The sequence below is a fragment of the Convolutriloba macropyga genome, chromosome 13, assembly GCF_964194025.1.
Source record: "Convolutriloba macropyga chromosome 13, txConMacr16.3, whole genome shotgun sequence".
NCBI lineage: Eukaryota > Metazoa > Xenacoelomorpha > Acoela > Convolutidae > Convolutriloba > Convolutriloba macropyga.
The window spans coordinates 27,656,277-27,683,068 of record NC_134480.1 but is presented as its reverse complement, the minus strand read 5'-3'; the positions used below and the strand labels follow the sequence as shown (position 1 = coordinate 27,683,068).

Below are 26,792 nucleotides of genomic sequence, written 5' to 3'. Positions count from 1 at the left end.
CAGTCTAAAACATTTGGAAAATCGGCCAACCTCAAAAGTTGTCCACATGTTTCTTGAAAATAAAAAGCTGATATATTTTGTTTTCGTAAGTTTTTACCACAAAAAAGGCGAGAGTAAAGAAGATTTTTTCTCTGATTTTTTCGGCTAACTTTTATGCTTTTTATTGTGTCGTCGCCCACATTTCGAAAATATTTCAAAAGACCGTTTTCAGTGCTTTTATTACAGCGGTAAATTCAATAACCTATTTAATTTTAAAGTTTCGATTACTTCAAGTTCATGAAACTCGCTAAAGTTAGTCTCATAAAGTTGAGAACGCAAGAGAACGTTCTGGAAACTCCTGGCATGCAGATCATCATCATCATCATCATCATCATCATCATCATCATCATCATCATCATCATCATCATCATCATCATCATCATCATCATCATCATCATCATCATCATCATCATCATCATCATCATCATCATCATCATCATCATCATCATCATCATCATCATCATCATCATAAACTAACAAATTGCCCAGAGGCACTGCTCTCACAGTATTGACTGTGATTCACTATTGCCCTGTTGGCCTGGTGCTTGTGGAGACACCATCCGATGAACATGCAGATGAACATCAAAATCTGCATGCTTTAAATTGAAATTTGACCTTTGGAACGTTCGCTAGAGTTCAACTTTATGCTACGGACTATACCAAGAATACTTTAAGAGCTACAAGTTGTTTGGTTGTGTTGAATTCGACATTCTTCTAGATATTGAGAAACTTCTGTGTATCCAAGCTCGTAAGCATAGACTTCTGGGCTGCATAAAACATCATCTAAACTGCACGTTTTAATAGGTATACTGCTTCCTAGGAAAACGGATCGTCGAATAGGGTCCCTCATTAGAATTTTGACCAATGGCAGGTCGTTGAAGTCAATAGCGTAATGCAGAGCGTTTTTGCCCATGTATGTGTTTAGTAACAGATGTTCTGGAAATGCATATCTAAATAGGATCTCAAAACATTCTATATCACAGTGGGCATAGCATAATCCTAAGAGAATTGTCCACTCATTCAGGTTGAACACTTCATACACCTTTGAAATCTCTTTTTTAATTTGTTCCTCAAGATCAAGGTCATTCATCAGTTGTAAAGCCCACTCAATTGTTTCTGGATTTCCGTTATGAAAAGCGCTAAATGTAAGTCGACCATAATCAACAATGAACTTCCTTAAGCGCCCTTTTTCCATGGCCAGATGCATTGACCAGTCGGCGATTGAGTGGAAGCCAGCCATTACTGCCGATTCGAGCAGATCTAAAACAATTCGGCAAATTTGGAACAGCATCAACACCCTCTATATTCACTGTCAATTATGACGCTTCATAATTGATACTTTTACGCATTCATGATCGTATAAATGTAATGGATATTACCACCTCTTAATAGGTTACACAAACCATTCCAAAAAAGACGAATTAGTTTGATCGCAGATTGTGATTGAAACAAAAACTTTGCTCCTGGGGAAAGTCAAGTTCCGACACATCACCTTTACCGTAATATTAAAAAAATTGTTACACATTCCCATCACATAACTTTGCTTCGAAATGTCTTCCCTGAAAATGTATAAAAAAAATCTTAACAATTAAGGAACCGGTGTCCAATTTGCTCATTTTCTCTCCACTATACTTTAACTCCCTGTAATTTAAACCCGGCAAGATATCAGCCAATTCTTAGTTCAAACTTTCTTACAGAAACAAATAAATTTTTGTAATCGAAGGCCATAGGCTGAAAAGAGTAAACAAATTTACTATTGTTCAAGGTATCAATGCACTAAGTGCCGGGCTACCATTTTTACACAGGTGGGCAAACTTCTCCACGTATTCGGTGAATACAGTCACAACCCCGCTATTGATAAGCCCACCACGCGCAGAATTATACAAGAAATCAATGAGTTCAGCATCAATTTAACATGCCCAAAATAGTTGTCGCCTCAGCTCTCCTAATGATGACGCAGAACATTTCCATACAGAATCATTCTCTGCCCATCCATAAAAAACAAACCTATTTGCAACTTCTCGGCGTGCAAAATTTGGGTACAGTGGATTGGGGTTAAGTTTCCAGGGTTGAATAGTTATTGGAAAAAGGAAACACTGAATTTGAGTAATTACAGTCTTATGTATAATTGCAGGCACTGTGTTATTCTAGTTTTGCAGACACTGAATAAGTACCACAAAATTATTTATTATTTGAAAAAGAAATATTGCACGTTCAAAGTAATTTTTATCAAAGCTATGATTTTTGTAGGTGGTAAAAAAAATATTTGAAAAGTTGTATTCAATTTCTTTCAAAATTTTTATAATTTCATTAGTAGGATAACAGCTTTTAGGCAACTCGTTCAAAACTTCAAGACCTTTCCGGATTAAGCTTTTGTAGTAGTATTTGCTCCTACAAAATTTTTTAAGAAAAAATTTCTATCTATGATAACAGTCAAAAATAGGAAGCGAGAATCCGCTTGATCTGTTGAATGCTGCTTTTTGATTACTAGTTAAGAGAGAAAAAATAACAAGTTAATCTGTAGTCGAGCAAGAGGCGAACACGTATAATTTTCTCCTGGAGGTTATCTGTAGATGATTCGAAACTCAAACAATGATAACACGCTTTTAATGCTAGATTTTTTGCTTTTCTAGGGTAACAATTAAGTTGTTTTCATTTGGGTCTGAACAATCGGTTTTGGTTGGACGTGCGATTAATTAGACCGTTAGAGGACCATCGGTCGTTCATTTCCACTAAATGAACATATTTGGCATACCTCAGTTTGCCTCTACGGTAATGTTTGTGAAAATGTTTGTGTACCCCTTTGACAACTTTCTGTGGGTGTGGCTGTTGCTGTATAGATAATTTGTTTGATAAAACCTATCGCAATTATTATGTGTTGTAGGCCTTACTTATAAATGGGATGGGTGTCGTTATGTGAATGCGTTGACATGCTAAGTGAGAACCCCAGTTTTGAGCCCCACTTGTGTTGCCATTGAGGGTTATAGCATGGTCAAACCAAATGGAATCATCTCAGGCGTTAACAATCTTATGTGAAAATCCAGGCAGTAAATTCTACAAGTATTATTTTGGATGAGCCATCAACATGAAATTTTTATTTTAAGAAAAACTTTGCTTGCTCGCCATCATTATAGATACTGAGAAGTACACTTACTACACAGGAGAAACAAAATAAAATTATATTTATCTGTTTATTTCCTTGTGAGTTAATCATAACAGTAAGTAGCGTTCTGCTAGGCAGTTTTTCTTGTAAAAAATATTAAAATTTTGGGCCGAGCTAGAGTAGTTAAACATCTGATTGATAGCTGAACTCATTATCTGTAGTTACTACGGACGCTATATTCTTTGTTCTCGAAGATTCAGTGATTGTGACTGACACCTTTTGCCGAAACCAATATAATAGGTACTATGTGCCCCTAGTTGAAGTGCCAGTTATGTAACGTAGTCCAGTGAAACATCTATTGCGTTTTAAATGATTTTTAGCGCTTATCATGGCAGAACTGTGATGTTGGAAGAGCAGTATGATCGACGTATTGGACAGTTTCATATGTTTCTAACATTTGGGTTGTTTTCATTTGGTCTGCACCATCGGTTTTTGTTGGACGTGGGACTAATTAAACCGTTAGAATCGTCGCTAAATTCCGCTATATGGACATATTTGACAAGCTTTTGTTTGCTTCTGCGTTAATGAGTGTGAATGTGTTTGTTTAACGCTTTGACAACTTTGTGTGAGTCTGGTTTTTGCAATTTTTTGCTGTATAGAAAATTTGTTTGATAAAACCTACCAAAATTAATTTGTGTTGTTGCTTATTAATGGGTTTGGTGTCTTGTGAATACGTTGATATGATGTGAATCCCAGTTTTGAGCCTCACTTGTTTTGCCATTCAAAAGTATAGCATGGTCAAACCAAGTGGAATCACCTCAGGTGTTAACATTCTTATGTAAAGCTCCAAATAGTAAATATTTCTAATTATTATTTTGGATGAGCAGTTAACAGAAAAATATCATTTTGAGAAAACACATTGCTTGTTTGCCATCATTATCGATACTGAGAAATATACTTACTACAAAGAGAAAACTAAATGAAATTATATTTATCTGTTTATTGCTTTCAAGATATCATGAAAACTTGAAATCAAGCCATGAAGTTTTACAAAAATTAAGGGTTTCATATTTGACAACAAACTGTTCAAAGAAGAATAATATTTGGAGTCAATTAAAAGTCCTGTATCGACATGAATAGGATGAAAGATTTTCAAGCATGATGTCTGATACTTCAGGACCTCTCAATATTAAGCTTTTGTGTAGTAACTGTTTTCACTAAAAAATTTATGGAAAACTCCAGTTATCTAGTTATCATGATCTCAAGTTTATAACAATCTAAACTAATTAGCGAGATGCCAATTGACTTACTGAATGCTGGGTTTTTGATGAGAAGTTAAGAGTTAGGTATAACAGGTTAATAGGTACTTGAGTAAGAACTGATTATGTAGGTATGCACTCTTGGTTGAAGCTCTACATCTGCAGATACTTCGAAATTCAAATCATTTGAGTTATCTTGAAAAAAAGACTTGCTTCTTTGCGCCTTAACTTTTTTATGATAGCAATTAGGTTCTTATTAATGATGTTCTTTAGGTAGGATCAATATTGTAAAAAACTGATCCCTGGCGAAATAATCATAACAGTAAAAAGCTTTTTGCTAAACACTTTCTCTTGTAAAAACTAATAAAAATTTGGGCAATACTGTAGTAGTTTAACACCCGATTGATAGCTGAGCTCATTATCTGTAGTTACTACGGGAAATTTCATTTCTCTTTTCTTGTTAATTTTATGTTCTCAAATTTTTAGTGATTGTGACTAATACTTATTGCCGAAACCAATAAAGTCGGTTTAATTTGCCTTTAGTGGAAGTGCCAGTGATGTAAAGTTGTCCAATAAAACATCTATTAAGTTTCAAATTGTTTGTAACGGCTGTCATGGTAGCGCTGGGATGTAGGAAGAACAGTATGATTGGCATATTGGACAATTTCACAAGTTTCTAGTTCTGTTTTTTTTACAGAAAAATTGAGGAAAAGCCGTCCGAGAACTGCTTTCAATGGGAATTTTTGATGTATTAGGTTGTAAATAGTGGTTTTCATTAAAAAAGAGTGTCATAGGCGTATTGGATAATCACGTTTCTTGTTACGGTTTGATTACAGACACAACAGAAAAAAGCGGTCTTAGAATTGTAATCCGGGGAAATTGGGGTGTAATTCAATCCGGTTTTGAGTTTTGTCAATCACAGTTGCTCTCATCGTCTCTAATTTTGATTGGAAACTTGCAATGTTTTCTTCTAACTACTTTTTGAATCAAAGAAATTTCATTTTTTGAAGTTTTACTAGATCATTTACTGAGTCGAAATCTTTGTAGTATATTTGTTGTCATTCAATGTTTTTTCAAAAGCCTTTAGCAAAAAATGCATCCTTTATAAAAACGGCTTTTTCTAACTAATTTGACTCTGAGGTATAGGTGTCTTTCAGTTCTTCCGGATAAACAATGATTCCAATATTATTGATTGCGGCCTCAATATAAACAATTGTTTTTGTTATGCTACCAGTTTTTAAGTGGAGTATTTAAAAAGTGTCTTGCTGGTTTTGTGGAAACTATAAAAGTGTTTATATGTCCACAGAGGACCATCGTTGAAGCACCTACTTACTAAAATAGAAATTTATTGCGTGCAATAAAAAAGCTGTAGACTATGAAGAAAGTCAGATACCAAATTTTCTTTGGAATTTTGTTTTGTTGTCTATGACTAAAACGTTTATGTTGATCTGATTGATGTAAGCGTTGTAAAGTATTTTTATTAGCCTCCCATATGACTATGTCGGTATATATAGTAACTGCGAATTCGAGTTATGAGTAGAGTACATACACACACTACAAAATTCGGTCTAACAAGGAGCTAAATGCAGACACATAATATTAACAAGGGCTATAATAATTAGCAGACAAGTTGATAGTTAAGACAACTATACAAGTTTCTTGAGTAGTCAAGAATTTTTTTTTGAATTTGGTGGAGATGAGAAACCTAGAGAATAGATTTCTGCTTCATTGGATTTTTTCAGTTGTAGCAAAACGGTTTCTAGGTAAGATGTATTTTTATAGAGTATGCATTTAAAGTATCCTACATGCCCATTATAGTGATAATTCTGTTTGTAGTTAACGCGTTATTATTCACCTTCTCTACGTTGCGAACAAACTTGTTTGATCGTACAAAAAGAAACTAACCCATTTTATTTGACAATAATCCACTAAATTTTTCAATTAGCTTGTTTTTGTAAACAATTTGAAATTCGTAAATTGGTGTTGGCTTTTCGCGAAGAGCAAAATTATCAATATCAAGTTTACGTTTCAAACTATCAAGTACTTCTCCAATATTTTGAATTGTCCTCTTGTCTTTTGAATGTATTTGTGCCATCATGTGAAGTCAATGCTTCCTTTTTTTAGTTGAATCACTCATTTTACATCTAGTAAGTGATGCTCGATGATAAATATGCGAATATTTTACAATTGTTAGGATTAGTTGCATGGCTTTCTAAACTGGCAACAACAATGCTACCAAAAATACATTGAACAGCTCAATTTTCTGTTTGATCGCGTCGCATTCTTTTACTTTATTGGCAACAAAAATTTTGAAAAAGAAACCTGTTCAAGGGGTGTCGGGTCCTCATAAAAAAGAACCACTTGGTTGTCATCTTCCTTCTTATAAATGACTTCGCTAGCTTGACAAAAGTTTTGAAATAAGCGTTTGTTCCTTTATTTCACATTTTTAATATGTTTGGCAAAAACGGAATTTCTTTTTTCGATCGAAGTCTTTAAGAGAAGGTTATACAGAGGATGAGGGCAAATAAGAGGTGTGCTCTGATGTATCAGTTGACATTTTCAATATTTTAGGTAAAAGAAATAGAATAATGCTTTGCCCAAAGTTTAAACTAGATACACTTTTTTCTCTGATTGCAATGAAAGCATTCAAAGTTTGCTGTTCTAGAGTATTTCAGTTTGCGTACGCAAAGTGCGCCTCAACCCACCCTGTTGAAAAAACTGTTGATTTGACAAAAAAAGTGCTGATGTATCGGAGCAAAACTTCTCGCAGTAAAAATTGTGTATAAATAATTGATCAAATTATGATCACTTCTCTTTCTCAACTGTCAAAACATAACAGCAAAAATAACAATAATGAGTCTTAAAAATGAACGTTTGTTCTAATCCTCCAAATCATGTTGGGCTATATCAACCTTGGACAGTGCTTAGACCAAATTGGTAGGATCAAATTGGTAGAAGGCTAAGAAGTAGCACGAATTAAATCGAATGCACCGGTTAGATTACGGTCCGCTCTATAATATTAATACAACTTTCCCGCGTTGAGAAGAAGCGACAAAACAGACGCAAAAACGTCGTTTTTTGTCGATTTCTGTTGCTTTATTCAGTTCTTGTTTGTCAGACCTGTCGGTTATTGTAGTTTTCGGCAATAATTTACATGAGAAGTGTCGATTATTGTCGTTTTTGTCGGTTTCATTGTTTTTTCTAAGACTCCCAGGAAGAGGTCCGCGACCTGAGAGAGGTATTGGAGAGAGCGACTAGAGTCGCGGACAGAGGTTCAGACCCAAAAACTGTGGCTCTAACCAAAAACTGTGTGCTAGCCAGACCAAACAGACCCAAGCCAAACCTAACTTATTAACTTATTAAGAACGACCAACGAACTGCTAACTATCAAGCTAAAATAACTAAGCGAAATGACTCACCAGAACTTTTGGTTAATACACCTCTCCCTTCCCAAAGAGAGCACATCCACGAGCAGCAAAGAAACGTCGTAAGTAAAGAGGTAATACCGACAACTCCAATCTTGCTCTGCTTCTTTCTTTTCCCAGTCGATCAATTTCTCTCTTTAGTTTCTCCGTTTCGTCTTTTTCAATTTTTAAGTCCTCTTTTAATTTTTTGTTACTTCTTTTCCCCTTCTAAAGAGTACTAGTTTTGAAAAAATTTCTTCGTTTTTTCTAGTAATTTTCAATTTGAGTTTCTCCATCTTTTCCTTGAGGTTTTTTCATTTTCCGTTTTTAAACGTTTCATTTCCATTAGTAATGTCTCCTATTCTTTCTCAGCTGACCACAGCTGTTGGGCTGATCTATTTAAATCTTTTTGCAAAGTTTGTACCCTTTATTTCCAAACTGCATTTTCTCTCCTTAAAGCATCAGCTTGCTCCGGAGTTAGAAATCCATCCAATTTTAGGAGTATCAACTCCCGATGATTTCTGATTCTTGATTTTGGGTCATTCTGTAGGACACACCTAGCCTTTCCTCCGCCAAAGTTCTTTTGTTCAAGCATGGGTGCTGAGTCCATCAAACTGAAGGCAATAACGCCTTCCTTGAGTTCCGGCTTTATATCGACTTACAACGCAAAGACATTTTTTTCCTTTTTAGAGGACTTATTCTCGCAACACTAAATTTTATCTTTGGTATATGGTATATGCACACTTGTGCTTTGTCTTTTGTTTCCTTTTTTGGTGAAAGCACGATTACAGTAGTTGAATTGGCAGGTAAAAAAAGCCGCGACAAGGACTCTTTTCTTGAGGGTGGAACATCAGTTTTAATTGGAGGTTGATCTGTTGGCACGAAGCCAAGATTGATACCTGGGATATCTGCATATAGAGGGACAAATAAATTAGGTATATCGGCCTCTAAAGAAGACCTAGTCCTCTGGACTTCCTCGGCCCAACTACCTTCCTAAATAGGGCTAAATAATTATACCGGATCATTATCCATCAACAGGCATTTGAGAATTTCCCCAAGAGATCGGTTGCTGTCGCTGTGGTTGTTGTTGTTATTGTTGAATGCCATTCTAAAAAAAACTAGATCCCTCTATTTTCAGATTGTATAGCCACTATCCTTTCTGTAGGATAGAAGCTATCTTTTACTACTTTAGGAGGCACTGCCTCCAGCAGTGATTGATTCTGAACACTAGAAACAATATTGTGTAATTGTATTATCTCACGATTACCATCCATGGTCATGAGAAACGGAGCGAACGGATTCATAAGTGAGGCAACCGTACAAAAATTAACGCCATACGTTACAAGTCGAAAGTAAAAAACAATTTTAAGACAATATATGAAAACACCAAATATCGCAAACAATGCTAACACGGAGAGAGTAGCTTTTTCAGCCCAATACCAAGAGCCTGCAGCTAAGTTTTCCAAACCTTCTAAGTATCTCCATGTTGTTAAGCCAGACAATTCCGCTCGTAAAATGGGATTGAAACAACTTCAGCCAGGATGTGTATACTTGTTATCAGCTTCAAAGTAAACCCCCCGACCCGCAATTGTCCTTCGTGAATATTTCAAAACGCCTACTCTTGCACTTTTTCGCAAATTTTTTTATGAAAACAATCCTGCCGTGTGCTGTTAGGGTAGATTGTTCGCAAAGTCTAAGTGACTAAAAGACACTCAAAGATTCCGGATTCCGATTGACAGAATGATCATACATATAAAGCGCAAAAGGATCACAAGATGTTAGTGTATAGTTAGGGTAAACTACTTGAGTGATGGGATTCATAAACTTTATTTTGATTGAATAAACCATAACGACAGTTACTTCCTCAGCTCAATAAGGAAAATTAGCTACATGTGCTGCAACCTTAGCTTATTTATGAGCATATAGCACTGCACCAGCTTTCTCTGCATGAAATCCCATCACAGAGCCTGTCCCAAGGAACAAAATGGGATTGTCAAGATTGGAAGCGAGAGATATTAATCCGTTTAGAATCATTTGTTCCGTTTTAAAAATCTCCTGTTTGAAGAAATTGACAATCCTTTGTCTTGCAAAGTGAGCATTTACATGCACAAATTCTATCTTAGTTCCATAGACAAGATTGGGAATTGCATCAACGTTAAAGTCCACTGATGGAATTTTCCTTTTAATTTGCTCAATTACCAAGTACACACCTTTGTATGTTGTTGATTTGATTCTGTGGGAACAAACTGTTAGAGTAGTGTTGAATACCTATACCTAAAACTTTCTGCTAATAAACTCCGCTTCTTTACATCTTATGAGGACACCTTTGTCATCTTCATTAAACATGAAAATAGATTTCATTTCACATTGTCCATAAGAAGGAGGCAGAAACGCAGCTGAATCATGCAAAAAATCTAAGCCAGGAAACATGCATTAAGTTTTCTGACACATAGGATCCGTCATTACAAGCGACCATGGCGTTGGTTGCTGCTTTGTCTAGGGAAGCAATCAATTTTCCTATCACTATTTCGTCAGCATCTGCTAACTAGCCAAATATTACTGAACCCGTGGGTGCTTTCCATTCCACACCATCAGTCCGTCGATAGCCAACTTTCGAACCTTCTCGGTTGAATCTAGCGGTATATTGAAAGTATTTTTGCTCCCCAGCTTTCAATTCTCGACCATCGACAAAAAAATTTTCTTTTCTAACTTAAATTTGGAATTGGAAATTCTTGGTAGTGTGAACTTCTGTTTCGTCCAAATAGCACGACAAGTCGACAAGTCCACATTTCAATTGTATAGTTAGTCGGAATCAACCTTGGTTCTTCTGCAATAAATGTTGCATCATCTTATCTGGCTGAATGAGCAATTTTCCAGACAACATAAGAAGCACGGTCCATACAAAAACTCAAGTCAGTGTCAACTTCCTGTGCATGTAATACTAAACCACCATAAGTTTTTAATTTCAGTATCTAAATTATCAGGTGAACACCTGTCGGAAGGCATCACTGAATATATCTTTGTTGAAAAAACTTGCTCAATGTCGTATCCAATCAGCGTTCCCGTTGCTGACAGAGACATTGCAAATGTCGCCAGAAGTAACAGATATATTCTCGCCCTAAGCATCGAGGCAAATATTAAAAACCTGGTGAAATCGCCATTTCAGGTGCCCGTCTACGAAGCAAATATATATATTAGAACTACGTGGCTGTGGTATCATCTTCTACAATAGGTTGTTCGGTTGTCTTTTTAGAAAACGCAACTTGTTTATCTAGGGGCCTCTTTTTATGAAGCAAAATACGTTTCTCCTTGAAACTATTTGTTATAATGTTTAATACGATCATAGTCGCACAATGCTCTTTTTGCCATTATTAGAGTTTTGCACGATAAAATTAATATCGTTAATTTTCTTTGTGATAACATACAGACCACTCCAATGGCTTTTAAGTTTTGTCGATTGAACTGTTTTCGAGACTGGTGAGTGCATCAACACGAGGTCTTGATCTTTATAACTTTTTTCGCTGAATATCAGTTTTTGCCTAAGGTGCTCCAGAGCACAATTTTGAACGCACATACTCAAAAACTTGTGAATTATGAACCAACTTGTCTTGGATTGCTGACTGAAAATTTTGAGGACTGCGAAAGTCCGTCAAGATTGGATATAAAACGTCATTGGGCATTCTCATTTCCTGTTCAAAAATAAGTCTAAAAGGTGGTTGGCGACTGATTGATGAACGGCTGACCTGTAAGCCATCAAAAAACCTTGCAATAGCTCAGACCACTGAGTTTGATTCTCTTCACAACATTTCATTTTGCTAACCAATCCTCTAGTGTTCTATTGATCCGCAAAACTTTAGCGTTACCCTGTGGGTGATAGAGCGTGGAGTAAGTTGGCTCCATTCCCAGTTTATAACAAACATCTTCATAAGGTTTTGAAGTGAATTGGACACCGTTGTCACTGTGAATGTACTCTGGGACACCAATTCTGGTTATCCATGCATCAATAAGAGCATCACGGACAGTATTTGCTTTTATGTCCTGCAAAGGAATTGCCTCGAACCATCGAAAAAATTTATCACCGATCATGAAGATATATTTATGGCCTTTGCTAATAGGCAATAGATCTAAGATGTCACAAGATATGTGATAAAAGGGTTGTGAGGCGGGCCATTTTAATATGGGCAAACAATGTTTTTGTTTTGCACCCTTCCATTTCTGACATTGATCGCAACTAGAGACCCAAGCCTCAACATCTCCTTTAACACCAAGCAAATAAAAGCGTTTCCAAATACAATGCAGGGTGTTGGTGATACCTAAATCACCGGCTGCTATGTAATTATGAAGCATTTTCAGAATTTTTGAAACTTCAATTTTTGGCACAAAAAGTTGAAAAATTTGAACTGAACTGTTTGTGTCAAATATTTGGCGGTAAACGAAGTCATCTATTATAGTTAAGGACTCAAATTGATGCCAATAACCTATCAATTTTGTTGGCTCTCGAAAGAGTTCTGACCATCGAGGACGATTCTGGGAGATTAACCAATTACGAATTTTTCCAAATGTGTAACCATCTGCCTGTGCTTTGGCAAAAAGAACCTCAGCCTCTGTTGAGGGCTCTAAGCTAACTGCTGATATATTTTATGAAATCTACTTCGTGCGCGATAAAGCATCTGCATGTGATATTTGTGTTCCCGGTCGGTGTTTAATCTGCAAATCCAACAAACTTAACTTCTATATCGAACTTGCTACCAAGCCATCAGTTTCTTCGAAAGAATATAATCAAAGTAGAGCCCGCTGATCGGTTATTAAATCAAACTTTTGACCAAAGAGATACTCTCGAAAATAATCAACTAATCGGTAAAATAAACAACTGCGTACAACTCCCGCTTTGTTGCAGAATAGTTACGCTGACCCTCTTGTAAAGGTTTACTAGCAGACGCTATAACTTATAAAAAACCAGCCTGGTTCAGAGAAAGAACAGCTCCGATACCTGACAGAGCAGGATCGGTCTGAATTCCTGTTTTAGCAGGATCGGTCTGAATTCCATCCTTGAAAATAATGTGACCCAAGCAACGGACAGAATTTTGATAGAGTTTACATTTTGAGGGCAATTTTTTCAAATTTGCTTCTTCTATTCTACCTAGAGTAAGTTCTTCAGGTGTTCCTCAAACGACCTGCCATAAACAATGATGTCATTTATATACACCAGTACAATTTTGTATGTCAATCCTATTAACACCAGCTCCATCAATCTTTGAAAAACACCATGTGCATTACAAGGCCCCATTGGCATTCGTTTCCATTGGTACAAGCCAAATGGGGTTATAAAAGAAGAAGGATGTTGATCTTCCCCGATGGAAAACTATTGCTAAATCAAGATTTGAAAAGTAACAGCTACCTCGTAAGCTTCCCAGAATATCTTGAATCCGCCGCGACCGCCATGATGTGTTAACAGTCTGGGAATTCAGTTTCCTGTAGTCTATGGCCTATCGATGACCGCCATCTTTCCTTGGAACTAACACTGTTGGCGCTGCCCATAACGAATGGGTCGACTCTATTAAGTCTTCTGTCAGTAGATTATTGACAATATCTTTTAGAGCCTTCCGTTTTGTTGGATTCATTGCATCGATATCGAACCCTACTTGAATGGGCATCCTCTTTTAAGTTGATTTGAAATTTATGCAAATCACATCTTCCAAGATCCCATTTGTCTCGCGCAAACTCATGTGAGTACTGCTCAAGTAGTTTCTGTGCCGCTTGACGTTGCTCATTACAACGTTTTTGCAAGTCCTCTGCAAGAATGTGTCCAAGGATGGCTGAGCACCTTCACCAGGAAGATTTAAAGAACCAATAACACACTTCTTAGGTGCTTCACTTAAAACTGCAACTTTCTGGTTGCTGTACAATGTAATGTTGCTTTTTGTAGGATTCAAGATCCTATTGTAAATTTCACGGTCTTTGGGTATCATTACAATTGCTGATGCAATTAAGTACATCTCATTATGGTTTTTCAATGGCTCAACCAAGCCAATGAAACAATTATAACTGGCAGAACCCAGCAATGTGGGTTTCATTTAAAACCAGTTGCAACGTAGGCTTACATAAAACAAGACTCTCACTTCTTTGGGGAAGCATTGTCGTTTTAACAACGTATACTGAACTTCAGTTTGATCAACTGAACTTCAGTCCACAATTCAATTGTATAGTAGGTCGGAATCAACCTTGATTCTTCTGCAATAAATGTTGCATCATCTTATCTGGCTGAATGAGCAATTTTCCAGACAACATAAGAAGCACGGTCCATACAAAAACTCAAGTCAGTGTCAACTTCCTGTGCATGTAATACTAAACCACCAAAAGTTTTTAATTTCAGTATCTAAATTATCAGGTGAACACCTGTCGGAAGGCATCACTGAATATATCTTTGTTGAAAAAACTTGCTCAATGTCGTATCCAATCAGCGTTCCCGTTGCTGACAGAGACATTGCAAATGTCGCCAGAAGTAACAGATATATTCTCGCCCTAAGCATCGTGGCAAATATTAAAAACCTGGTGAAATCGCCATTTCAGGTGCCCGTCTACGAAGCAAATATATATATTAGAACTACGTGGCTGTGGTATCATCTTCTACAATAGGTTGTTCGGTTGTCTTTTTAGAAAACGCAACTTGTTTATCTAGGGGCTTCTTTTTAGGAAGCGAAATACGTTTCTCCTTGAAACTATTGTTATAATGTTTGATACGATCATAGTCGCACAATGCTCTTTTTGCCATTATTAGAGTTTTGCACGATAAAATTAATATCGTTAATTTTCTTTGTGATAACATACAGACCACTCCAATGGCTTTTAAGTTTTGTCGATTGAACTGTTTTCGAGACTGGTGAGTGCATCAACACGAGGTCTTGATCTTTATAACTTTTTTTGTTGAATATCAGTTTTTGCCTAAGGTGCTCCAGAGCACAATTTTGAACGCACATACTCAAAAACTTGTGAATTATGAACCAACTTGTCTTGGATTGCTGACTGAAAATTTTGAGGACTGCGAAAGTCCGTCAAGATTGGATATAAAACGTCCATGGGCATTCTCATTTCCTGTTCAAAAATAACTCTAAAAGGTGTTTGGCGAGTTGATTGATGAACGGCTGACCTGTAAGCCATCATAGAACCTTGCAATAACTCAGACCACTGAGTTTGATTCTCTTCACAACATTTCATTTTGCTAACCAATCCTCTAGTGTTCTATTGATTCGCACAACTTTAGCCTTACCCTGAGGATGATAGAGCGTGGAGTAAGTTCGCTCCATTCCCAGTTTATAACAAACATCTTCATAAGGTTTTGAAGTAAATTGGACACCATTGTCACTGTGAATGTACTCTGGGACACCAATTCTGGTTATCCATGCATCAATAAGAGCATCACAGACAGTATTTGCTTTTATGTCCTGCAAAGGAATTGCCTCGAACCATCGAAAAAATTCGTCACCGATCATAAAGATATATTTATGGCCTTTGCTAATAGGCAATAGATCTAAGATGTCACAAGATATGTGATAAAAGGGTTGTGAGGCGGGCCATTTTAACATGGGCAAACGATGTTTTTGTTTTGAACCCTTCCATTTCTGACATTGATCGCAACTAGAGACCCAAGCCTCAACATCTCCTTTAACACCAGGCAAATAAAAGCGTTTCCAAATACGTTGCAGGGTCTTGGTGATACCTAAATCACCGGGTGCTATGTAATTATGAAGCATTTTCAGAATTTTTGAAACTCCAATTTTTGGCACACAAAGTTGAATATTTTGAACTGAACTGTCAGTGTCAAGTATTTGGCGGTAAACGAAGTCATCTATTATAGTTAAGGACTCAAATTGATGCCAATAACCTATCAAATTTGTTGGCTCTAGAACGAGTTCTGACCATCGAGGACGATTCTGGGAGATTAAACAATTACGAATTTTTCCCAATGTGTAACCATCTGCCTGTGCCTTGGCAAAAAGAACCTCAGCCTCTGTTGAGGGCTCTAAGCTAACTGCTGATATATTATATGAAATGTAGTTCTTGCGCGATAAAGCATCTGCATGTGATATTTGTGTTCCCGGTCAGTGTTTAATCTGCAAATCCAACAAACTTAACTTCTATATCGAATTTGCTACCAAGCCATCAGGTTCTTTGAGAGAATATAATCAAACTAGAGCCCGGTGATCAGTTATTAAATCAAACTTTTGACCAAAGAGATGCTCTCGAAAATAATGGGTAAAAAAACAACTGCGTACAATTCCCGCTTTGTTGCAGAATAGTTACGCTGACCCTCTTGTAAAGGTTTACTAGCAGACGCTATAACTTATAAAAAACCAGCCTGGTTCAGAGAAAGAACAGCTCCGATACCTGATAGAGCAGGATCGGTCTGAATTCCTGTTTTAGCAGGATCGGTCTGAATTCCATCCTTGAAAATAATGTGACCCAAGCAACGGACAGAATTTTGATAGAGTTTACATTTTGAGGGCAATTTTTTCAAATTTGCTTCTTCTATTCTACCTAGAGTAAGTTCTTCAGGTGTTCCTCAAACGACCTGCCATAAACAATGATGTCATTTATATACACCAGTACAATTTTGTATGTCAATCCTATTAACACCAGCTCCATCAATCTTTGAAAAACACCATGTGCATTACAAGGCCCCATTGGCATTCGTTTCCATTGGTACAAGCCAAATGGGGTTATAAAAGAAGAAGGATGTTGATCTTCCCCGATGGAAAACTATTGCTAAATCAAGATTTGAAAAGTAACAGCTACCTCGTAAGCTTCCCATAATATCTTGAATCCGCGGCAACCGCCATGATGTGTTAACAGTCTGGGAATTCAGTTTCCTGTAGTCTATGGCCTATCGATGACTGCCATCTTTCTTTGGAACTAACACTGTTGGCGCTGCCCATTACGAATGGGTCGACTCTATTAAGTCTTCTGTCAGTAGATTATTGACAAACTCTTTTAGAGCCTTCCGTTTTGTTGGATTCATTCCATTGATATCGAACCCTACGTGATTGGGCATCTTCTTTTAAGTTGATTTGAAATTTATGCAAATCACATCTTCCAAGATCCCATTTGTCTCGCGCAAACTCATGCGAGTACTGCTCAAGTAATTTCTGTGCCGCTTGACGTCGCTCATTACTAAGTTTTTGCAAGTCCTCTGCAAAATTGTGTCCAAGGATGGCTGAACACCTTCACCAGGAAGATTTAAAGAACCAATAACACACTTCTTAGGTGCTTCACTTAAAACTGCAACTTTCTGGTTGCTGTACACTGTAATGTTGCTTTTTGTAGGATTCAAGATCCTATTGTAAATTTCACGGTCTTTGGGTACCATTACAATTGCTGATGCAATTAAGTACATCTCATTATGGTTTTTCAATGGCTCAACCAAGCCAATGGAACAATTATAACTGGCAGACCCCAGCAATGTGGGTTTCAGTTAAAACCGGTTGCAACGTAGGCTTGCATAAAACAAGACTCTCCTTTCTTTGGGGAACCATTGTCGTTTTAACAACGTATACTGAACTTCAGTTTGGTCAACTCGACGTAGTGGTGGACGAACTAATACATTCTAAAATTCCTTCATTGACATCCAATTGACCCAAAAAGAAATCAATTTTGCAATTTTGCTAACGTAGCAAATCCATTCCCAGAATTACTGGTACACTTATATCATCAGATACATAGAAAGTTCCAACAAACTTTGCGCTGCCGTGAAACCATTCACCCAAAAAACGAGTTTTTCCCACAAAACAATGCGGCACTCCGTTTACAGAGGCCGCTTGTATGTCAGATGACTCCAAGCACCCAGGAGAAGAATCCATCCTCGCCAGAGTTGATTCTCGTATAACACTGATAACGGCTCCAGAATTTATTAGAGCGGTCGAGAATATTCGAAAATTTAAGACGGGTGAGGGGAGATTGAATCCCTTATATTGGGTCCAATTGTGTCATTAAGTAAACACAAGACAAAATTACTTTCTATATTATTTCTTTTATTAATATATTTTTTGTTTGCTTGTGGACAGTTTCTGTTTGTAAGAGAACAAAAGATCTACATGACCAACAGTTCCGACAATTACTTTTAGTGTTGCACCCTTTACGGTTGCACTGATAGCAAACAATTTCTTTATTAAAATTAACGCGTCGTTTGACGCTTGGTGAGCGAGATGAATTAGAGAGAGGTCTTCGAGGCGAGCGCAAATTAGAATTTCTACGGAATGCAGATAATGAGGAATCCGCTTTGTTCTTTTGATTTGATTTGTACCTCTCACTAGAATTATATTGATTTCGAGAAAACTCCGGTCTCGGTGATTGAGAATGTTTGTTTCACTTATATTGTCTATTCGGTCGCCTAGAGTCTCTCCCGGAAATAGAGTTAAATTGACTGATAGCCATCTTATTCATCATCGAATCCTTTCGATTGATAAGTCTATCAATAAATCGTACTCCGTGAGGACTACTATTTAAACCATTATTAACGCCGCCTTGGCTTAGAATCTCCTGCCTGTAGATTGCATCCAAATGTACGTCTTTTTTTAAAACATCCGCCAGGGAAATATCTTTTTCTTCCCTATTTTCTAACCTAACATTCTGATCAAGCCGTCCTTCCAAGAAAGCATGCCTCTGATTTCCTCAGAATCTAGATCTTCCAAGATCTCAGTAACTTTCTCAGACTTTCCTTGAGTTCGTTTTCTAAGTGCTACTCTGAAAAATTCCGGGGCTCTAAATATTGCTTCTCAAATGCACTCCGAAGGTTTTTTTGTAATCACTTTTAGTCTCATCGTCCGGTGAATGATCGAACTCTATTGCACCATCTCTTAACCTAAGTGGAAAAACCTGATTTCTTTTGGCAGTGTACAGCTGATTACCATCACCATCCAACTGAGGATTACCATCAGCGTCTTTATGAGGCGCCAACCAACTTTGCAAATTAGTTAACTACTCAAATGGAGTGATATAATTGCCGAAATATCTATATGCCATTAAAAGCTTTCGGTAAAGGCATACGAGCGGTATCCGTTGAGGTGGCCTTCTTTGCACGGGACGTTCGTTCATTCAACGTTTGGTTCCGAACCAACAACTACTACTAAGTGCGTTGCACTTAAATTTTATTGAGTGCTTCCGCCAAAATAACAAAAATTGCTCAATTTTAATGAGAAGGTAAGCGAAAGCAATATAAGTTGTGCCGCAACTTAATGGTTAAACTTTTTTGTTCTCCAGTATAAAATAATAAGTTACAATATAACTTCTGTTAGTCAAAAGCTGTCATTCCAAGACAACTTTTGCTTTGAAAACTAGTCCGATTTTTGTTTGGGATGGGGTTTAGGAACTCCTGTCTCCAATCTAGCAACCCTACCCGTTACTATTATTTAAAACTCAAATCCTTCTATACGCATGGGTTCGACTTGAGTTTTACGAAAAAGGGTTACCAGAAAATCTCTAAGTCTTATTGTTAAATACACTTACATGATTTTCTCTAAGATTTGGTTTGAATAACAATTGAGTCGAAAGAATTGAATTCTAAGCGCCGGCTTGATATTAAGTAAGAAATCAGAACAGTGAAATAGAAATTTATGTACAATCTAATATTGAGAGTTTCTCCGCCTCGGGGGTTGGGGGGGTTGCACCACATGTTACCGATAAGCGTTCAGTTTTTGACATGTTTAAGGTACAATGAACTTATTAAGAACGACCAACAAATTCTTAACTTCCAAGCTAAATAACTTAGCGAAATTACTCACCAGAATCTTTGGTTGTTACAGTAGTATAACTTCCTAATAGACTATGCACATGATTACAAAAATAAACGATACACACTAAAAATTTCTCCCGTGTGAATTCTAAAAAGAATCGTGTATTTTTACCCGATTTCTTGCGTGAAAAGAGACCAACGACCAAAAACCGATTTGCACGAGAATTAGTGTAAAATTACGCAGCTTAATCGGGCTTAACCTTGCGTTATCGTTGATTTTTCGTGTGAAAACCCACGCAATTTTTCTTAAGAAAACTTGATTTAAAACAAACGAAAATTTGCAGGATTTTGAAATGATTTATCGTGTGAGTCAAGCCCAAGAAAATCGTGTAATTTTACACTAATTCTCGTGCAAATTGACCTTTTATTGTGTTTCTGACACGAGAAAATGCGTAAAAATACACGATTTTTACATGATTTCTCTAATTTACATGATTTCTCAAGTAACATATTTTTGATATTAAGCCTTCGAAACGCGCTTTTAATACAAGTTGTGGCCTTAGTTATAGGATTTAATGAATCAGGAAAACGTTCGAATGGACTTTTTGATCATAAAATTGCGCGGGTGATCAGTTTTATAGCCCAACCTGGACAAAAGGTCATCATTAAAGTTCATCATCACACCAAACTATAGTTTGTTCTCACATGGTAGTGAGAAAAAACTTTGTTCTAAGGGGAAAACGCCATCCAATTTTCATTTTATTTTTTCAAGGGCACCCCAGTTCCTGGAAAGAAAGGTAATATATCTGAGTCGTGATCTAACCTGAGGCTCTAGGAAATCTCATTAACTTATTCAGAACAGGAACTTTTGTCCATGAATCCACCACAATGGCCCTCCAAATCCACTTTTTAATATGAGGACCAACTCTTTTGCACAGAACTTCCATGAAATCATCTTTTTTGTACTCATCGAGCGCAGCGAAAATTTTCAACGTTGGCAGATTTTTCTTTTTGTCCTCACCAGGATATAAATCTACCAGTTTACTAAAGAGGTTAACATTGGATGTCTGAACTGATAGCTGGAAGAGTTTTTGAACAATTTCATGAGATCGTTTGTCCCAGCATTGGTACGATCCGAGGAAACTGAGATCCACGTCAACTTGATTTGCGGCATCAAGAAATATATCGTCACTATCTGAGCTGAAATCTCTTAAAAAAGATTGAACACGTTCAAAAACTCGACTGTGTGCAAAGATACATACTTCATATTGAGCTCTGGTGATTGCCAAATTGATAACTGGAAAAGTCCTGCTGTCATGAATAGAATGGGGCAAATTGTCAATAATAATAACAACTGACCATGCTTCGCAACCCGTGAAAGGTGCCGAGAAGAAGTTTGTTGCGGTGGACACAACAGTGACTTTTGTTAGGCTTTCTTTTGAAAAATGATCACTCCAATTTAACTCCGATTCCGAAAATATAATAACCCGGCGATCAGCACGAAACTGTCCACTTGTATGTCTCTCATCGTTCAGCACAATATCCTCTGGCTGAGAATACTCGCTTAGAGCAATTTTGGTTTGAGTAGAGGTAAAACAACCTGCAATTTATTTCTCTTGACGTTTGTTTCCTTTAAATACATATGTTATATATACTACATCTAGAGTTTGGGAAAAAGACCTCAGACTAATATTTCGGCAATTGGTCCAGATGTGCCATGCCGGGTCTAGATGTGAGCGGGTGTAAGCGGAAAATTCTGTAAGGAATGCGCTAAAATTGACGAAACTATGTAAGGAATGTGCTGAATGTATTGGAAATTTATCGGTTGCGGAAATAAACCCCCCACGGAAAAAACCCACGGAAAATAACCCCCACGAAAAAAACAGAGCTGCAAATTTAGCGCGTTTGGCCGTGCCTCGCGGGCCATGGCCATGCCTCAGCGGCCCGTGGGACTTGATATGAAACTATCACAACCGAACAAATTATAACAACCGAAATTCGATTTTAAGATGGGGGTTTTTTCCGTGGGGGTTTATTTCCTTGGGGGGTTATTTTGCGTGGGGGTTTGTTTCCCATCTAAAATTAAGTGGGGTTTTTTTCCGTGGGGGTTTATTTCCTAGACCCAAATTTATGATTAGGCATTGAATTTATTATGTGCTGAATAAAAATATTTTCAGCAACTGTCAACACAATTATTGAAAATTTTCAGCAACCTTTTCAGCACATCTCTTACAATAATTGAACACAGCCTGAAAACCCAAATTAAGCACTTTCAGCAGAATCCTTTCATAAATTCTTTACATTTCTTACAAAAAAGCAGCACATCTTTAACATACTTCTTGCATAAACTCAACACTTCAAAAAATCAACACAAATCTTACGTAAAGTCAGCACCCCAGAAAAAGAGAGAATTTCAACGCCTTGAGCACATTCCCTGCATAAATTCAGCACATTTCTTACAAAAACTGAACACATTTTTCAACACATTTTATACATAAAGTCAACGCTTCGAAAAATTTGTGTTTGCAAACCTTTGAAAATATGTAAGACAAGTGCTGAAAGTGCCGCAATTGTGTAAGGATGTAGGATGTAAGGAAAGCGTTGAAACTCTGTAAGGTAAGAGCTGAAATTGTGTACGAAAAGCGTTGAAAATATTTTTGATAAGTGCCGAAAATGTTGATATTGTGTACGGAAAGCAATAAAAACATATATGATTTGTTCTGAGAGTGATGAAATTGTGTACGGAAAGCGTTGAAAATATGATGAGTGGTGAAAGTACTGAAATATATGTAAGAAATGCAATGACAGGGGCTGAAAAAAATTACTTTTCAGCGGATAAACCTCACATAAAAATCCCCTTAATGTGTTGGCACGTGCTGTGTAAGAAATGGGTTCAAAATTCAGAACACTAAGCGGATAAATATGTAAGATTTATATGCACATGTTCATGTGGAGCCTATAGAACTCAAATTGTGCAGTTTTCTGAATTATGCCAATTGGAAGTTTCTTTTGTCATTATCATGTATATGTGAATATATTTTCCCGATTGTGACTCAAATATTTTGATAAAAGAAAATTGTTAACAGATCAGGTTATTATTTTCCCAGCTGTAATGATAGGAAATTTTTAATAGATCAGGTTACTATTTTTCCAAACTTTTTGTTTTGCTATGTTTTCTGATCTCCCGAGATAAATGACTAATCCCACGCAAGAAGTCAGAAATTGGACTAGCTTTGACTGGAACTTCACTAGTAGATTGGAGAGAGCACATTAATGGGGATAATTTATATTCTTATCAATAAAAATTCCAATATTTTATATCTAAGAGAATATTAGTAAAAAGAACAAATACAGGAAAAAAAACCATGATGACGTTACGCTAGGGCAAAACCTTTTAAATCCATCTGAAATTCTTGAGCAGTCGCAAAAACACTCTTTCATGTTAATAAAACCGTTCACTTTGTCAAATTACTCACATTAACACAATAAACAAGTTTGGCAAAAATGAAGTACTTTGGACGTTTTGCCCCTGTAGAGTTTTATCTGGGCCATAAAGAGGTGAATCACGCGCGAGTTCAGAGGAACTCTAGAAATATTATAGAAGTTATGTTGTGGTGAGGAAAAACCTATGTTTCCTTTATTCATTCATTGTTAAAATTACGAGTTAATTTGTTGAAGTTAAGAGAAACAAATTGCAATTGGATACCTGGAACCCTTGCGCTGGCTTTAGTAATATCCGTTAGACTGTTGAGATATATCGTGGAAAAAGAGCTAATATGGTGGGCACTACGAAACAGTATGTTGAGTGTCTCAATTTTGTAATTGGGAAGGAAAATTTTTTGCTTCAACTTCTTCTGATCTGATTGCTGTCCCGCAATTAAATGAGTCATCCAACATTGTTTCGCATGATAGGAATTGTGAACGGCTTTTATATAATTGTTTTCATCTGATTTTGTTAAAAAATCGGTCGAGTTGAAATACATTTCGTCTATTAGAAGAATTGAATTGTGAAGCTGCTCAAATGTAATTGAAACTGTGTCACCGTCACTTTCTACTCTGAAATAGAACCATTGTCATCAACGTCTTCAATCTCAAAGTGATGAAAAAAGGCTCTTTTTCTGCACATTTCTGCATTACAGTACCTCAGGAATGAATTTTTTCTTTTCGAAATGTAAATTCCATTTTTTATCCCAGTTTGATAAAGTATGTCGAGTCAAATATATTTAGAAGCTGCAGTAATAGTTTTACTGTTATTACAATTATTATCAATTGAAAAATTGGGATAACCTAATTTCTTTTCAAAAATAGTAATAAAACACGTTTTTTATAAGGAATACAGCGAATTAATTAATGGCGTCATTAATTAATTAATTAGGTAAAGAGGGTGATTGACTGATTATTATTTTATAAGCGACGCTCTTATGCATGAATTTAGAGATTTAAAAAACAAACAAAAATAGCTTTGAATAAAAATAGAGAACATTGGAAAAACCCAAAAAGTTCAAAAAAATTAAGGCTGCTTCCTTGGTACAAGGGAATAATAAAGTAAAGACAGGCAGAAACAGAAATTGTGATGCTTTGACGTTTTCGTTTGAATTCGAAAAGAAACAAAAGCTGGTAAACGTGATGAAAAATTTTTACAAAGAAGGCAGCGGAATATAGCTAAAATTGTGACAAAAAAATGGAGATAATGCAAGAACCTGGTGAAACGATAGTTATCTTGTAAGATTCCTACAGAAAGTTCGCATTCAAAAATTTCATTGGTCTATAAATTCAGAGAGTTAAAATCGCGGACAATTTTCCACCCATCAATTGCAAAGGTAAAAAATTTAATACGCATCACCTTCACAAATTTGATTAGTATTCAAATCTTAATGTGAAAATTTGCTCAAGTTTACACCTGAACTCCTTACATGGCTCATGTCAAAAAAAGCCAAGTTTTGATAAAATTTGAGTTTTGTGCAAACAATACCATTTTGAGCATGCAATTAGTCTAAAGCTTTGTTGCCCAAGTTTAATTAATGATTACTTGAGATTTATTTCACAGATTTAATTGGTCTTGTGAACAGTGTTTAATAACCAATTAGGTTATGTTTCATTCCAGTAATAAGATACTGTATCCGAGGGAAAGGGGCACTTTGAAGCAAAATTGAACTAAATTAGTCTTGCGTCACTCGTTTCCACACACGATTACAACTTTAATCTTAAAATATTGTTCGTGAAAAGCCCGACAATATAGAGTATGTATACTCGAATATCTGGAATTTGGCCGCGTAATGAAGCTCCATCGCTGCTTCTCTATCTCTGTCTTTCCTGAATTACTAGTATTCTCTGTAGTTTGCAATCTTGATTTCAATTAGTCATATTGAAAACGGGTTTTCTTGCTAGAATCCCACAGAAAATTAGTAAGATTGCAAAATATGGCAGAAAAAACAGTTATCTTGAAGAAATCCAGCGGAAAATGAGTTTATGGGATTTTTTAGATGGTTTATTATCTTAAAAGAAGTTGGCGCAGAATTGATTATCGTCCTAGAATCTGCAAAAATAGACACTTGCCAAGATTTTTGACGAAATTTTTTTGGGAAGAAGAATCTGGGAGAAAAATTTAGTTATCTTGTAAGAATTTGGCTTCAATAGCTATCTTTTGAGGTTTTAAGAGAAATTTAATTTTTGTCTTGCTAGGATATGGCATAGAAATGGTTACGCTGCAAAATACTATTTTTGTAGTAATTTTTTAGTAGTAAATGCAAATATGTAGCAGAAATCTTGCAAAATTCGGGCAGAATTTGCCAGAATTTTTCCTTGATAAATATTTAATTTCGACTAGTTGGGTATTATTCGACCAAATACGAGAATTAAGAATCAAGTTTTGTTTATATTTGCTTACCCATGTATATGCGATTGGTGTGTTGCAGATGCCAAAGATTTCATATCAATTGCTCGAAACTTGTTTGCCAGTATCTCGCGACAAGCATGATTTTCTACAAAACTGTTGATAAATTCCACAAGTTCAGTTTTCTCGCCAGGAAGACAGAAAAATACAAACTCTATAGTTTGATCGTGCAAAAACAGTTGAACAGGCTTTGGCTAACAGAAGAGCAGTTTTGCCTGTTCCGGGTTCGCCAATAATAAATAAAAACTTTCTATTTTCCGACAATATTCTATGTTGTTGCGGACTCAATATTATATTCAAGTAAGTCTTGCTTCTCGAGTTTCTCAAACCCTCTTCAGCAGCGTATTTTCTGTCAACGTGCATGGGTTCTGAAGACTCTGAATACAAAAAGTTGTCATCACTTTTGTTGAAGCGCATTAGGTATGAAAATGAAAGCAACGCGGCGGTATAAGACAGTGCTTTTGAATCGCAGGATTGAGCAACTCTATATTTTTTGGGTCAAATATTTCGCTTATATTTTTGCTGCTTTCGATCAAGTTCAGTTGATTGTCAATGTCGAATAACACCATTTGAACATTTGGGTCATAAACATTTGTGTTTGGCACCAGCAATTGTATATGTCCCCATTGTCCAAAATTAGATTTTAAAATTCTGTCTTTATTCTCCCCAATTTGACTCCGAATTCCGTCGATAGTGGAATTTGGGAAGATAATAATTAATCGGATACAGTGGAACAGAATGTTTTGTTTATCTGCATCGGATAAGAATCCATGTCCATAAAGAACAGAGCTCACAATAAACTGAAGGGTGGTAATATGGTTTGTGGCTTTGTCTGACAATTTATTCAAAACTGTTGAAAGCGGGTTATCAGGATTTTGGATCGAGCAACTTCAAAAATCGTGAAACCATCACGTGAAACACAACAACCAGTCGTACTGAAAATTTCGTTCAAAATGTGTGCCGAAAATGTTGTCAAGATGAATCGCTGAACAGGGTTATTTTCAACTAGATTTCAACTCAGATTAGAAGGAAAAATTATCTTTTTATATCAGACTAGCTTACTTTTTCCAAAATTTTGTGAAAACCAAAATAGAGACCGGTCTGGAGATTGACAAATGAAAAAAGAACATCCACGACTTTAGAGCTTTATGAAAAGATTTCGCTAAAATATAAATGGCTCATATATATATATATATATATATATATATATATATATATATATATATATATATATATGTATGTATGTATATATATATATATATATATATATGAGCCATTTATATTTTTAGCGAAATCTTTTCATAAAGCTCTAAAGTCGTGGATGTTCTTTTTCATTTGCCAATCTCCAGACCGGTCTCTATTTTGGTTT

General features: G+C 36.3%; 3 protein-coding genes across 3 annotated transcripts in view; 1 reads left to right on the top strand and 2 right to left on the bottom strand.

Annotated features, from left to right (window-relative positions):
* The window catches only part of LOC142352034 (uncharacterized), a 309,880-nt gene that overhangs the window by 181,179 nt on the left and 101,909 nt on the right, over nt 1-26,792 (top strand). The window lies entirely within an intron of this gene.
* LOC142352035 (small ribosomal subunit protein uS11-like) overlaps nt 1-26,792 on the bottom strand; it is a 211,574-nt gene that overhangs the window by 164,547 nt on the left and 20,235 nt on the right. The gene's annotated exons all lie outside the window — the stretch shown is intronic.
* On the bottom strand, nt 461-26,400 carry LOC142352184 (uncharacterized). The gene is made up of 4 exons (XM_075404595.1): nt 25,418-26,400; nt 23,237-23,586; nt 20,354-21,130; nt 461-1,299 (listed from the first exon to the last, which is right to left on the bottom strand). The coding sequence occupies exons 1-4, from the start codon at nt 25,459-25,461 to the stop codon at nt 710-712; spliced, it is 1,761 nt and encodes a 586-aa protein (XP_075260710.1). The 5' UTR covers nt 25,462-26,400; the 3' UTR covers nt 461-709.